General features: G+C 49.8%; 1 protein-coding gene across 3 annotated transcripts in view; it reads right to left on the reverse strand.

The window, feature by feature from the left end:
• Positions 1–5,276: 5,276 nt before the first annotated feature.
• Positions 5,277–19,671, reverse strand: part of LOC116938425 (sestrin-2-like) — a 67,453-nt gene continuing 53,058 nt past the window's right edge. For all 3 annotated transcript variants that reach the window (XM_076058437.1, XM_076058436.1, XM_076058438.1), the window contains 2 exons: positions 17,193–17,337; positions 5,277–7,806 (listed from right to left, as the gene is read on the reverse strand). In XM_076058437.1, coding sequence (XP_075914552.1) covers positions 7,714–7,806; positions 17,193–17,337 — 238 coding nt within the window. In that variant the 3' untranslated portion in view covers positions 5,277–7,713. The remainder of the gene's footprint in view (positions 7,807–17,192; positions 17,338–19,671) is intronic.

A 19,671-nucleotide genomic window follows, 5' to 3' on the forward strand; every position in this document is an offset into this window, starting at 1 on the left:
CACTCACCACTACTCACCACTACTCACCACTACTCACCACACACACACTACCACTACTCACCACTACTCACCACTACTCACCACTACTCACCACTACTCACTACTACTCACCACTACACTCACCACTACTCACCACTACACTCACCACTACTCACCACTACTCACCACTACACTCACCACTACTCACCACTACTCACTACTCACCACTACTCACCACTACTCACCCACTACTCACCACTCTTTACTTCTTCCCTCCTCTACCTTCAGAGATGCAGTGAAGAAGTGCTTCGACTCCTGCTTTATCTTGAGCCTCACTCACCACTCACTCACCACTCACTCACCACTCACTCACCCACTCACTCACTCACCACTCACTCACTCACCACTCACTCACCCACTCACCCACCCACTCACCCACTCATTCACCCACTCACCACTCACTCACCACTCACTCACTCACCCACTCACTCACCCACTCACTCACCACTCACTCACCACTCACTCACCACTCACTCACCACTCACTCACTCACCACTCACTCACCCACTCACCCACCCACTCACCCACTCATTCACCCACTCACCACTCACTCACCACTCACTCACTCACCACTCACTCACTCACTCACTCACTCACCACTCACTCACCACTCACTCACTCACCACTCTATCACCACTCACTCACTCACCCACTCACCCACCCACTCACCCACTCACCACTCACTCAGCCACTCACTCACCACTCACTCACTCACCACTCACTCACCACTCACTCACCACTCACTCACTCACCCACTCACCCACCCACTCACCCACTCATTCACCCACTCACCACTCACTCAGTCACTCACTCACCCACTCAGTCACTCACTCACACACTCACTCACTCACCCACTCAGTCACTCACTCACCACTCACTCACCACTCACTCACTCACCCATTCACCCACTCACTCACCCACTCACTCACCACCCACCCACCCACTCACTCCTCACCACTCACTCACCCACTCACCACTCACTCACTCACCACTCACTCACTCACCACTCACCCACTCACTCACCACTCACTCACCACTTACTCACCCACTCACTCACTCACCACTCACTCACCACTCACTCACTCACCCACTCACTTACTCACCCACTCATTCACCCACTCACTCACTCACCCACTCACTCACTCACCACTCACCCACTCACTCACTCACCACTCACTCACCACTTACTCACCCACTCATTCACCCACCACTCACTCACCACTCACTCACTCACCACTCACTCACTCACTCATTTACTCACCCACTCACCACTCACTCACTCACCACTCACTCACCACTCACTCACTCACTCACCACTCACTCACTCACCACTCACTCACACTCACCCACTCACTCACTCACCACTCACTCATTCATACACTCACTCATCCACTCACTCACACTCACTCACTCACTCACCCACTCACTCACTCACCCACTCACTCTCTCACACTCACCCACCCACTCACTCACCACTCACTCACTCATTCATCCACTCACTCATCCACTCACTCACCACTCACTCACTCACTCACCCACTCACTCACCACTCACTCACTCACCCACTCACTCACTCACTCACCACTCACTCACCACTCACTCACCACTCACACTCACCCACTCACTCACCACTCACTCACTCACTCACCCACTCACTCACCACTCACTCACTCACCACTCACTCACTCACTCACCACTCACTCACACTCACCCACTCACTCATTCACCCACTCACTCACTCACCCACTCACTCACCACTCACTCATTCATCCACTCACTCACCACTCACTCACTCACCCACTCACTCACTCACCCACTCACTCACTCACACTCACCCACCCACTCACTCACCACTCACTCACTCATTCATCCACTCACTCATCCACTCACTCACTCACCACTCACTCACTCACTCACCCACTCACTCATCCACTCACTCACCACTCACTCACTCACCTCACCACTCACTCACCCACTCACTCACCACTCACTCACTCACCCACTCACTCACCACTCACTCACTCACTCACCCTTCACTCACTCATTCTCTCACCCACTCACTCACTCATTCACTCACTTACTCACCCACTCACTCACTCACTCCACCCACTCACTCACTCACCACCCACTCACCACTCACTCACCACTCACCCACTCACCCACTCACCCATACTCACCCACCCACTCACTCACTCACTCACCCACTCACTCACTCACCACCCATCCACTCACTCACCCACCACTCACTCACTCACCCACCCACTCACTCACCACTCACCCACTCAACACTCACTCACCACTCACTCACTCACCCCACTCACATCACTCACCCACTCACCACACACACTCACTCACTCATCATTCACCCACTCACCCACTCACCCACCCACTCACTCACTCACCCACCCACTCACTCACCCACTCACTCACCCACTCATTCACCCACCCACTCACTCATTCACCCACCCACTCACTCACCCACTCGCTCACTCACTCATTCACCCACCCACTCACTCATTCACCCACCCACTCACTCATTCACCCACCCACTCACTCATTCACCCACCCACTCACTCATTCACCCACCCACTCACTCATTCACCCACCCACTCACTCATTCACCCACCCACTCACTCATTCACCCACCCACTCACTCATTCACCCACTCACTCACCCACCACTCACTCACCACTCACCCACTCACTCACCCACTCAACCACTCACTCACCACTCACCCACTCACCCACTCACTCACTCACCCACTCACTCACTCACCACCCAACCCCACTCACCACTCACTCACCCACCACTCACTCACCACTCACTCACCACCCACCCACTCACCACTCACTCACCCACTCACTCACTCACCACCCACCCACTCACCACTCACCCACTCACCCACCACTCACTCACCACTCACCCACCACTCACTCACCACCCACCCACTCACCACTCACTCACTCACTCACCACCCACCCACCCACTCACCACCCACTCACCCACCACTCACTCACCACTCACCACTCACCCACTCACTCACCACCCACCCACCCACTCACCACCCACTCACCCACCCACTCACTCACCCACTCACCCACTCACTCACTCACTCACCCACTCACTCACCCACCCACTCACCCACCCACCCACCACTCACTCACCACTCACCCACTCACTCGCCAGCCCATGGCACCTGCAGGGTCTGTCCCCGTGACCTCCTCGTGCACCTAGCCTGGCACAGTCGCCGATGTGACGTCAACGCCACCTAGTGGCAAATGGTGGTTGTTGTTGTGGTGGTGGTAGTGGTTATAGTGGTAGTAGTGGTGGTGGTGTAGTGGTGGTGGTTGTGGTGGTGGTAGTGGTTATAGTGGTAGTAGTGGTGGTGGTGTAGTAGTAGTAGTAGTGGTGGTGGTTGTTGTAGTGGTGTAGTAGTGGTGGTGGTAGTGGTAGTAGTGGTGGTGGTAGTGGTAGTAGTGGTGGTGGTAGTAGTGGTGGTGGTGTAGTAGTAGTAGTAGTGGTGGTGGTGGTTGTTGTAGTGGTGGTGGTAGTGGTGGTGGTAGTGTAGTAGTAGTGGTGGTGGTAGTAGTGGTGGTGGTGTAGTAGTAGTAGTAGTGGTGGTGGTGGTTGTTGTAGTGTGTAGTAGTGGTGGTGGTAGTGGTAGTAGTGGTGGTGGTAGTGGTAGTAGTGGTGGTGGTAGTGGTGGTGGTAGTGGCTGTAGTAGTGGTGGCGGTAGTAGTAGTGTAGTAGTAGTGGTGGCGGTAGTAGTAGTGGTAGTAGTGGTGGTGTTGTAGTGGTGGTGGTAGTGGTGGTGGTAGTAGTAGTAGTGGTGGTGGTGTTGTAGTGGTGGTGGTGTAGTAGTGGTGTAGTGTGGTGGTGTAGTAGTGGTGGTTGTAGTGGTGTAGGTGTTGTAGTGGTGTGGTTGTAGTGGTTGTAGTGGTGGTGGTAGTGGTGGTGATAGTAGTAGTGGTGGTGGTAGTAGTAGTAGTAGTGGTGGTAGTAGTAGTGGTGGTGGTAGTGGTGGTGGTAGTGGCTGTAGTAGTGGTGGTGGTAGTGGTGGCGGTAGTAGTAGTGGTAGTAGTGGTGGTGGTGGTAGTGGTGGTGGTAGTAGTAGTAGTGGTGGTGGTGTTGTAGTGGTGGTGGTGTAGTAGTGGTGTAGTAGTGGTGGTTGTAGTGGTGTAGGTGTTGTAGTGGTGGTGGTTGTAGTGGTGGTGGTAGTGGTGGTGATAGTAGTAGTGGTGGTGGTAGTAGTAGTAGTAGTGGTGGTGGTAGTGGTGGTGGTGGTAGTGTAGTAGTGGTGGTGGTAGTGGTGGTGTTGTAGTGGTGGTGGTAGTGGTGGTGAACATGGCGAGTAACCCTTGCCGACAGTGTCAAGGCTACACGGGGGAGCTTTGTCTGTGTTGTGTTGTTGTGATTGTTGTTATTGTTAAAAAAATCTATGCAATAAAAAATGAATTGATGATTAAACGGTGAGTAGGTGAGTTGGATGGGTGGGTGAGTGGGTGAGTGGGTGAGTGGATGGGTGAGTGAGTGGGTGAGTGGATGGGTGAGTGGGTGGATGGGTGAGTGAGTGGGTGAGTGAGTGGGTGAGTGAGGGAGTGGGTGAGTGGGTGAGTGGATGGGTGGGTGAGTGGATGGGTGGGTGAGTGGGTGGGTGAGTGGGTAGGTGAGTGGGTAGGCGAGTGGGTGAGTGGATGGGTGGGTGAGTAACTGGGTGAGTGGGTAGGTGAGTGGGTGAGTGGGTGAGTGAATGGGTGGGTGAGTGGGTGAGTAACTGGGTGAGTGGGTAGGTGAGTGGGTGAGTGGATGGGTGGGTGAGTGGATGGGTAAGTGGGTGAATGGGTGGGTGAGTGGGTAAATGGGTGAGTGAGTCAGTGAGTGGGTGAGTGAGTGGCTGAGTGGGTGAGTGAGTGGGTGAGTGAATGAATGAGTGGCTGAGAGTGGTTGAGTGAATGAGTGGGTGAATGAGTGGGTGAGTGGGTGAGTGGCTGAGGAAGTCAGTGAGTGGCTGAGTGAATGAGTGAATGAATGAGTGCCTGAGTGAATGAATGAGTGGGCTGAGTGAGTGAATGAGTGGCTGAATGAGTGGTTGAGTGAATGAATGAGTGGGTGAGTAGCTGAGGTGAGTGGGTGAGTGAGTCAGTGGCTGATGAATGAGTGGCTGAGTGAATGAATGAGTGGCTTAGTGAATGAGTGAATGAATGAGTGGCTGAGTGAGTGAGTGGGTGACGACAAACTTAACCCTGATAACTTTAATCAAATTTTAAACGATACATCAACATCACAAGAAAGTTCTTAAACATCAGCACCATCAACATCACCACCATCACAATCATCAACATCACCATAACCACCATCACAATCATCAACATCACCATCACAATCATCAACACCACCATCATCAATATTAGTGACATCACCACCATCATCACAATCATCATCAACATCACCACCATCAACATTAGTGACAACACCATCACTACCATCATCATTAATGACATCACCACCATCATCATCATTAATGACATCACCACCATCATCATCATCAATGACATCACCACCATCACCACCATCATTAATGACATCACCACCATCATTAATGACATCACCACCATCACCACCATCATTAATGACATCACCACCATCATCATTAGTGACATCACCACCATCATCATTAGTGACATCACCACCATCACAATCATCACCATCACCACCATCATCATTAATGACATCACCATCACCATCATCATTAGTGACATCACCACCATCAATCACCACCACCACCAACATCACAATCATCCACATCACCATCACAATCAACATCACCATCCTGACATCAGCATCATCATAGCGACATCATCATTAGCACCATCGCCAGAGTAGCATCACCATCATCACCATCACCATCGTGACATCATCACCATTACCATCGTGACATCATTACCATCACCATAGTGACATCATCACCATCACCATAGTGACATCACCATCACCAGTGACATCATCCCCATCGTGACATCACCATCACCAGTGACATCATCACCATAGTGACATCATCATCACCATAGTGACATCATCATCACCATAGTGACATCATCACCATCGTGACATCATCGCCATAGTGACATCACCATCACCATGACATCACCATCACCAGTGACATCATCACCATCACCATCGTGACATCATCACCATAGTGACATCACCATCACCATCGTGACATCATCACCATAGTGACATCACCATCACCAGTGACATCATCACCATCACCATCGTGACATCATCACCATAGTGACATCACCATCACCATCGTGACATCATCACCATAGTGACATCACCATCACCAGTGACATCATCACCATAGTGACATCACCATCACCAGTGACATCACCATCACCAGTGACATCATCACCATCACCATCGTGACATCATCACCATAGTGACATCACCAACAGCACCATCAACATCACCATCAGCACTACCACTACCACTACAATCATCAGCATCAACACCACCATCAGCACTACCACTACAATCAGCATCAACATCACCATCTGCACCATCAACACCACCATCAGCACTACCACTACAATCAGCATCAACATCACCATCTGCACCATCAACATCACCATCAGCACTACCACTACAATCATCATCAGCATCAACAGCACCATCAGCACCATCAACATCAACAACATCAACATCATTTAAAGCAAAATATCACGCATTTGTGTCTGTGTGTGTGGAGCACTTGCCCCTGTAGTCTGTGTGTGATAGCTGGGTCACTTGTAGCTGTGTGAGTGGGTGAGTGAGTGGGTGGGTGAGTGAGTGAGTGGGTGAGTGGGTGAGTGAGTGGGTGATTGAGTGGTTGGGTGAGTGAGTGGGTGGGTGAGTGAGTGGGTGGGTGAGTGGGTGAGTGAGTGGGTGAGTGGGTGAGTGAGTGAGTGAGTGGGTGAGTGAGTGGGTGAGTGAGTGGGTGAGTCAGTGAGTGGGTGTGTGGGTGAGTGAGTGGGTGAGTGGGTGGGTGAGTGGGTGAGTGAGTGGGTGGGTGAGTGGGTGAGTGGGTGAGTGAGTGAGTGAGTGAGTGGGTGAGTGGGTGAGTGAGTGAGTGGGTGAGTGAGTGGGTGAGTGGGTGAGTGAGTGAGTGGGTGGGTGAGTGAGTGAGTGAGTGGCTGAGTGAGTGAGTGGGTGGGTGAGTGAGTGAGTGAGTGGCTGAGTGAGTGAGTAGGTGAGTGAGTGAGTGGGTGAGTGAGTGGGTGAGTGAGTGAGTGGGTGAGTGACTGGGTGAGTAGGTGAGTGAGTGAGTGGGTGAGTGAGTGGGTGAGTGGCTGAGTGAGTGAGTGGGTGGGTGAGTGAGTGAGTGAGTGGCTGAGTGAGTGAGTAGGTGAGTGAGTGAGTGAGTGGGTGAGTGAGTAGGTGAGTGAGTGGGTGAGTGAGTGAGTGGGTGGGTGAGTGGGTGAGTGAGTGGGTGAGTGGGTGGGTGAGTGAGTGGGTGAGTGGGTGGGTGAGTGAGTGAGTGGGTGAGTGGGTGAGTGAGTGAGTGAGTGACTAGGTGAGTGAGTGAGTGAGTGACTAGGTGAGTGAGTGAGTGAGTAGGTGAGTAGGTGAGTGAGTAGGTGAGTGGGTGAGTGGGTGAGTGAGTGGGTGAGTGAGTGAGTGGGTAAATGTGCCAGGCTAGGTGCACGTCATGTGACGAGTGATGGTTCTCATGGCATAGAGAAGCTCTGCTTGCATGCGAGCTTCCATGAGCAGTATAGTCACGTGCACCTACACAGTGACACAGTGACACACACAGTGACACACACAGTGACACACACACAGTGACACACACAGTGACACACAGTGACACACACACACAGTGACATAGTGTGATACACAGTGACACACAGTGATACACACACAGTGACACACACAGTGACACACACAGTGATACACACAGTGACACAGTGACACACACACACACAGTGACATACACAGTGACATAGTGACACACAGTGACACAGTGACACACACACACAGTGTGATACACACAGTGACACACACAGTGACACACACACAGTGACACACACAGTGACACACACACAGTGACACACACACAGTGACACACACACAGTGACACACACACAGTGACACACACACACAGTGACACACACACACAGTGACACACACACACACAGTGACACAGTGTGATACACACAGTGACACAGTGACACACACACACAGTGACACACACAGTGACATAGTGACACACACACACAGTGTGATACACACAGTGACACACACACAGTGACACACACAGTGACACAGTGATACACACACACAGTGACACACACACACACAGTGACACAGTGACACACACAGTGACACACACACAGTGACACAGTGACACACACACAGTGACACACACACAGTGACACAGTGACACACACACAGTGACACAGTGATACACACACACAGTGACACACACAGTGACATAGTGACACACACACAGTGTGATACACACAGTGACACACACACAGTGACACACACAGTGACACAGTGATACACACACACAGTGACACACACACACACAGTGACACAGTGACACACACAGTGACACACACACAGTGACACAGTGACACACACACAGTGACACACACACAGTGACACAGTGACACACACACAGTGACACAGTGATACACACACACAGTGTGATACACACAGTGACACACACACAGTGACACACACAGTGACACACACACAGTGACATAGTGACACACACACAGTGACACACACAGACACACACACAGTGACACACACACAGTGACACACACACAGTGACACACACACACACACAGTGACACACACACACAGTGTGATACACACACACAGTGACATACACAGTGACACACAGTGATACACACACACAGTGTGATACACACAGTGACACACACAGTGACACAGTGACACACACACAGTGACACACACACACAGTGACACACACACAGTGACACAGTGACACACACACAGTGTGATACACACACAGTGACATACACAGTGACACACACAGTGACACACACACAGTGACATAGTGACACACACAGTGACACACACAGTGACACACACACAGTGACACACAGTGACACACACACAGTGACACACACACATAGTGACACACACAGTGACACACACAGTGAAACACACACAGTGACACACACACAGTGACACACACACAGTGACACACACACACAGTGATACACACACAGTGTAATACACATAGTGACACACACAGTGACACACACAGTGAAACACACACAGTGACACACACACAGTGACACACACACAGTGACACACACACAGTGACACACACACACAGTGATACACACACACAGTGTGATACACATAGTGACACACACAGTGACACACAGTGACACACACACAGTGACACACACACAGTGACACACACACAGTGACACACAGTGACACACATAGTGACACACACACAGTGACACACACACAGTGACACACACAGTGACACACACACAGTGACACACACACACAGTGACACACACACACAGTGATACACACACACAGTGATACACACACACAGTGACACACACACAGTGACACACACACACAGTGACACACACACAGTGATACACACACAGTGACACACACACAGTGACACAGTGACACACACACAGTGACACACACACAGTGACACACACACAGTGACACACACAGTGACACACACACAGTGACACAGTGACACAGTGACACACACACACAGTGACACACACACAGTGACACACACACAGTGACACACACACAGTGACACACACAGTGACACAGTGACACACACAGTGACACACACAGTGACACAGTGACACACACACAGTGACACACACAGTGACACAGTGACACACACACAGTGTGATACACACACAGTGACACACACACACACAGTGATACACACACAGTGACACACACAGTGACACACACACAGTGACACAGTGACACACACACAGTGACAAAGTGATACACACACACAGTGTGATACACACAGTGACACACACACAGTGACACACACAGTGACACACACACAGTGACATAGTGACACACACACAGTGACACACACAGACACACACACAGTGACACACACACAGTGACACACAGTGACACACACACAGTGACACACACACAGTGTGATACACACACAGTGACACACACAGTGACACACACACAGTGTGATACACACACAGTGACACACACACAGTGACACAGTGATACACACACACACAGTGTGATACACACACAGTGATACACACAGTGACACACACACAGTGACACACACAGTGATACACACAGTGACACACACACAGAGTGATACACACACAGTGACACAGTGATACACACACACAGTGTGATACACACAGTGACACACACACAGTGACACAGTGATACACACACACACAGTGTGATACACACACAGTGATACACACAGTGACACACACACAGTGACACAGTGATACACACACACACAGTGTGATACACACACAGTGACACACACACACAGTGACACACACAGTGACACAGTGACACACACACAGTGACACACAGACACACACACAGTGACACACACACACACAGTGACACAGTGATACACACACAGTGACACACAGACACACACACAGTGACACACACAGTGATACACACAGTGACACACACACAGTGTGATACACACACAGTGACACAGTGACACACACACACAGTGTGATACACACAGTGACACACAGTGTGACACACAGTGTGATACACACACACACACAGTGTGACACACAGTGTGATACACACAGTGACACACACAGTGACACACACAGTGACACAGTGACACAATAACACACACAGTGTGATACACAGTGAGACAGTGATACAGTGACACACACACACACACACAGTGACACACACACACACAGTGACACACACACACAGTGACACAGTGACACACACAGACACAGTGATACACACAGTGACACAGTGATACACACACACACACACACAGTGACACACACAGTGACACAGTGACAGTGATACACACAGTGACACACACACAGTGACACAGTGACACAGTGATACACAGTGTGATACACAGTGACACACAGTGACACACACAGTGTGATACACAGTGACACACAGTGACACACACAGTGACACAGTAACACAGTGTGATACACACACACAGTGACACACACAGAGTGATACACACAGTGACACACACAGTGACACACACAGTGACACAGTGTACACACACACAGTGATACACACACAGTGACACAGTGACACACACACAGTGACACACACACAGTGACACACACAGTGACACACACACAGTGACACACACACAGTGACACAGTGACACACACACACAGTGACACAGTGACACACACACACAGTGACACACAGTGACACACAGTGACACACAGTGACACACATACACAGTGACACACACAGTGACACACAGTGACACACATACACAAAGTGACACACACAGTGATACACACAGTGACACACACACACAGTGACACACACAGTGACACACAGTGACACACAGTGACACACACACACACACAGTGACACACACACAGTGACACACACACAGTGACACACAGTGACACACACACAGTGACACACAGTGACACACACATTGACACACACACACACAGTGACACACACACAGTGACACACACACACACAGTGACACACACAGTGACACACACACACACAGTGACACACACAGTGACACAGTAACACAGTGACACACACAGTGACACAGTAACACAGTGACACACACACACACAGTGGCACACACACAGTGACACACACACAGTGACACACACAGTGACACACACACAGTGACACACACAGTGACACACACAGTGACACACACAGTGACACACACACAGTAACACACACAGTGACACACAGTGACACACACACAGTAACACACACAGTGACACACACAGTGACACAGTGACACACACATAGTGACACACAGTGACACACACAGTGACACAGTGACAGTGATACACACAGTGACACACACACAGTGACACAGTGACACAGTGATACACACAGTGTGATACACAGTGACACACAGTGACACACACAGTGTGATACACAGTGACACACAGTGACACACACAGTGACACAGTAACACAGTGTGATACACACACACAGTGACACACACAGTGATACACACAGTGACACACACAGTGACACACACAGTGACACAGTGTACACACACACAGTGATACACACACAGTGACACAGTGACACACACACAGTGACACACACACAGTGACACACACAGTGACACACACACAGTGACACACACACACAGTGACACAGTGACACACACACACAGTGACACACAGTGACACACAGTGACACACAGTGACACACATACACAGTGACACACACAGTGACACACAGTGACACACATACACAAAGTGACACACACAGTGATACACACAGTGACACACACACACAGTGACACACACAGTGACACACAGTGACACACACACACACACAGTGACACACACACAGTGACACACACACAGTGACACACACACAGTGACACACACACACAGTGACACACAGTGACACACACACAGTGACACACAGTGACACACACATTGACACACACACACAGTGACACACACACAGTGACACACACACACACAGTGACACACACAGTGACACACACACACACAGTGACACACACAGTGACACAGTAAAACAGTGACACACACAGTGACACAGTAACACAGTGACACACACACACACAGTGGCACACACACAGTGACACACACACAGTGACACACACAGTGACACACACACAGTAACACACACAGTGACACACACAGTGACACAGTGACACACATAGTGACACACAGTGACACACACACACAGTGACACACACACAGTGACACAGTCATACACACACAGTGACACACACAGTGACACACACACAGTGACACAGTGACACACACAGTGATACACACAGTGACACACACACACTGACACACACACAGTGACACACACAGTGACACACACACACACAGTGACACACACAGTGACACACACACAGTGACACACACACACAGTGACACACACACAGTGACACACACAGTGACACACACACACACACAGTGACACACACAGTGACACACACAGTGACACACACACCGTGACACACACAGTGACACACACACAGTGACACACACAGTGACACACACACCGTGACACACACACACAGTGACACACACACACAGTGACACACACAGTGACACACACAGTGACACACACACAGTGACACACACAGTGACACACACACAGTGACACACACACACAGTGACACACACACAGTGACACACACAGTGACACACACACAGTGACACACACACAGTGACACATACGCACAGTGACACAGACACACATACACACAGTGACACACACAGTGACACACACAGTGACACACACAGTGACACACAGACACACAGACACACAATGACACACACACAGTGACACACAGTGACACACACAGTGACACACACACAGTGACACACACACACAGTGACACACACACACAGTGACACAAACACACACAGTCACACACACACAGTGACACACACACACTGACACACACACAGTGACACACACAGTGACACACAGTGACACACACACAGTGACACACACACAATGACACACACACACAGTGACACACACACAGTGACACACACACAGTGACACACACACACAGTGACACACAGTGACACACACACAGTGACACACAGTGACACACAGTGACACACACATACACAGTGACACACACACACAGTGACACACACAGTGACACACACACACACAGTGACACACACATAGTGACACACACAGTGACACACACAGTGACACACACACAGTGACACACAGACATACACAGTGACACACACAGTGACACATACAGTGACACACACACAGTGACACACACAGTGACACACACAGTCACACACACACACAGTGACATACACAGTGACACACACACAGTGACACACACAGTGACACACAGTGACACACACACAGTGACACACACAGTGACACACACACAGTGACACACACACAGTGACACACACACAGTGACACACACAGTGACACACACACAGTGACACACACACAGTGACACACATACACAGTGACACACACACACAGTGACACACACACACACAGTGACACACAGTAGTGGGTAGTGTGTAGTGTAGTGTGTAGTGTACACTACCCACTACACTACACCCTACCCACTACAATACACACTACACTACACACTACACTACCCACTACACTACCCACTACACTACACACTACACTACACTACCCACTACACTACCCACTACACTACACACTACCCACTACACTACCCACTACACTACCCACTACACTACCCACTACACTACACTACCCACTACACTACACTACCCACTACACTACACTACCCACTACACTACCCACTACACCACCCACCACACTACCCACTACACTACCCACTACACTACACTATACACTACACTACCCACTACACTACCCACTACACTACACACTACACTACCCACTACACTACCCACTACACTACACACTACACCACACTACCCACTACACTACCCACTACACTACACTACCCACTACACTACCCACTACACTACACTACCCACTACACTACACTACCCACTACACTACCCACTACACTACACTACACACTACCCACTACACTACCCACTACACTACCCACTACACTACACACTACACTACACTACCCACTACACCACCCACTACACTACCCACTACACTACACACTACACTACCCACTACACTACACTACCCACTACACTACACACTACACTACACTACCCACTACACTACCCACTACACTACACCACCCACTACACTACACACTACACTACACTACCCACTACACTACACTACACACTACACTACACTACCCACTACACTACCCACTACACTACACTACACACTACACCACACTACCCACTACACTACACTATACACTACACTACCCACTACACTATACACTACCCACTACACTATACACTACACTATACACTACACTACCCACTACACTATACACTACACTACCCACTACACTATACACTACACTACCCACTACACTACCCACTACACTACACACTACACTACACACTACACTACCCACTACACCACCCACTACACTACACTACACACTACCCAATACACTACCCACTACACTACCCACTACACTACACTACCCACTACACTACCCACTACACTACACTACCCACTACACTACCCACTACACTACACACTACACTACCCACTACACTACCCACTACACTACCCACTCACACTACACACTACACTACACACCACACTACACTACCCACTACACACTACACTACACTACCCACTACACTACACTACCCACTACACTACACACTACACTACACACTACACTACACTACCCACCACACTACACTACCCACTACACTACCCACTACACTACCCACTACACTACACACTACACTACCCACTACACTACCCACTACACTACCCACTACACTACACACTACACTACCCACTACACTACACTACACACTACACTACACACTACACTACACTACCCACTACACTACCCACTACACTACCCACTACACTACACTACCCACTACACTACACTACCCACTACACTACACTACCCACTACACTACCCACTACACTACCCACTACACTACACACTACACTACCCACTACACTACCCACTACACTACCCACTACACTACCCACTACACTACCCACTACACTACACTACCCACTACACTACACACTACACCACACTACACTACCCACTACACTACACTACCCACTACACTACACTACCCACTACACCACACTACCCACTACACTACACACTACACTACACACTACACTACCCACTACACTACCCACTACACTACCCGCTACACTACACACCACACTACACCACCCACTACACTACACACTACACTACCCACTACACTACACTACCCACTACACTACACTACACACTACACTACACTACCCACTACACTACACTACCCACTACACCACCCACTACACTACACACTACACTACACACTACACTATACACTACACTACCCACTACACTACACACTACACTACCCACTACACTACACTACCCACTACACTACCCACTACACTACCCACCACACTACCCACTACACTACCCACCACACTACCCACTACACTACCCACTACACTACACTACCCACTACACTACCCACTACACTACACACTACACCACACTACACTACCCACTACACTACACTACCCACTACACTACACTACCCACTACACTACACTACCCACTACACTACCCACTACACTACCCACTACACTACACTACACACTACACTACACACTACACTACACTACCCACTACACTACACTACCCACTACACTACACACTACACTACCCACTACACTACCCACTACACTACCCACCACACTACACACTACCCACTACACTATCCACTACACTACAGTACCCACTACACTACACTACCCACTACACTACACACTACACTACACAACACACTACACTACACTGCCCACCACACTACACACTACACTACCCACTACACTACCCACTACACTACACTACCCACTACACTACCCACTACACTACACTACCCACTACACTACACACTACACTACCCACTACACTACACTACCCACTACACCACCCACTACACTACACTACCCACTACACTACACACCACACTACACACTACACTACCCACTACACTACCCACTACACTACCCACTACATTACACTACCCACTACACTACCCACTACACACTACACTACCCACTACACTACCCACTACACTACCCAGCACACTACCCACTACACCACCCACCACACTACCCACTACACTACACTACCCACTACACCACCCACCACACTACCCACTACACTACACTACCCACTACACTACCCACTACACTACCCACTACACTACCCACTACACTACCCACTACACTACCCACTACACTACCCAGCACACCTTCTCCGACGGGAGGAATTGGGGCCAGAAGGCTTCATGCAGGTCTGCGGTGATTCGCTCTGGAAAGCAGACCGACGTTTTGATGAAGTCACGAACGTGGTCATCCAGCAGTTGATCCACCTCGCCATAATCGTAGTCATCATAGCTACAGACACACACACACACAGACACAGAGACACACAGTCAGAGAGACACAGTCAGATACACACAGACACACACAGACACACACACAGTGAGACACACACAGAGTCAGAGACACACACAGAGTGAGACACACACACAGAGTGAGACACACACACAGTCAGATACACACAGTCACACACACACACAGTCACACAGAGACACACACACAGACACAGTCACACAGAGACACACACACAGACACAGTCACACACAGACACAATCACACGCACACAGAGACAGTCATACAGAGACACACACACACAGAGACACACACAGTCAGATACACACACAGTCACACAGACACACAGACACACACACACACACAGACACACACACACAGAGAGACACACACAGTTAGATACACAGAGACACACACAGTCACACACAGACACACAGTCACACACAGTCACACACACACACAGTCACACAGTCACACACAGTCACACACACACAGAGACACACACAGACAGATACACACAGACACACACACACAGTCACACAGAGACACACAGACACACAAAGAGAGACACACACAGTCACACACACACAGACACACACACACAGAAAGACACACACAGTCAGATACACATAGACACACACAGTCACACAGAGACTCACTCACAGACACACACAGACACAGAGACACACACAGTCAGATACACACAGAGTCACACACAGACACACACAGAGACACACACATTCACACACAGTCACACACACATACACAGTCACACAGTCACACACAGACACACACAGACACACACAGAGACACACACACAGTCACACACAGACACAGTCACACACACAGTCACACACAGAGACACACACAGTCACATACACACAGAGTCACACACACACAGTCACACACAGAGACACGCAGTCACACACAGAGACACATACACAGAGACACACACACACAGACACATACACACACACAGAGACACACACACAGACACACACAGTCAGACACACATACAGTCAGACACACACACAGAGACACACACACAGACACACACAGAGTCACACACACAGACACACAGTCACACACAGAGACACAGACACACACACAGAGACACACACAGACACACACAGACACACACAGACACACACAGTCAGACACACAGACACAGAGTCAAACACACAGACTCACACAGAGTCACACACACAGACACACACAGTCACACACAGAGACACACACAGTCACACAGTCACACACACACAGACACACACAGAGTCACACACACAGACACACACAGAGTCACACACACAGACACACACAGTCACACACAGAGAGACACACAGAGACACACACAGTCACACAGACACACACACACAGACACACACAGAGACACAATACACAGTCACACACAGAGACACAGACACACACACAGAGACACACACAGTCACACAGACACACACACACAGACACACACAGACACACACAGAGACACACACACAGTCACACACAGAGACACGCAGTCACACACAGAGACACATACACAGAGACACACACACAGACACATACACACACACACAGAGACACACACACAGACATACACAGTCACACACACACAGACACACACAGTCACACAGAGACACAGACACACACACAGAGACACACACAGACACACACACACAGACACACACAGACACACACAGTCAGACACACAGACACAGAGTCAAACACACAGACTCACACAGAGTCACACACACAGACACACACAGTCACACACAGAGACACAGACAGTCACAGTCACACACACACAGACACACACAGAGTCACACACACACACACACAGAGTCACACACACAGACACACACAGTCACACACAGAGACACAGACACACACACAGAGACACACACAGTCACACAGACACACACACACAGACACACACAGTCAGACACACAGACACAGAGTCAAACACACAGACTCACACAGAGACACACACATTCACACACAGTCACACACACACACAGACACACACAGTCACACACAGAGACACACACAGTCACACAGTCACACAGACACACACAGAGTCACACACACAGACACACACAGAGTCACACACACAGACACACACAGTCACACACAGAGACACAGACACACACACAGAGACACACACAGTCACACAGACACACACACACACACAGACACACACAGTCAAACACACAGACTCACACAGAGTCACACACACAGACACACACACAGACACACACACAGAGTGAGACACAGACACAGACACACACACACAGAGTGATACACACACAGACACACACACAGACACACACACAGAGT

This window comes from Petromyzon marinus (assembly GCF_048934315.1).
Source record: "Petromyzon marinus isolate PM22_M1 ecotype Great Lakes invasive population chromosome 73 unlocalized genomic scaffold, UKy_Petmar_22M1.pri1.0 chr73_unloc.6, whole genome shotgun sequence".
NCBI classification, from domain to species: domain Eukaryota; kingdom Metazoa; phylum Chordata; class Hyperoartia; order Petromyzontiformes; family Petromyzontidae; genus Petromyzon; species Petromyzon marinus.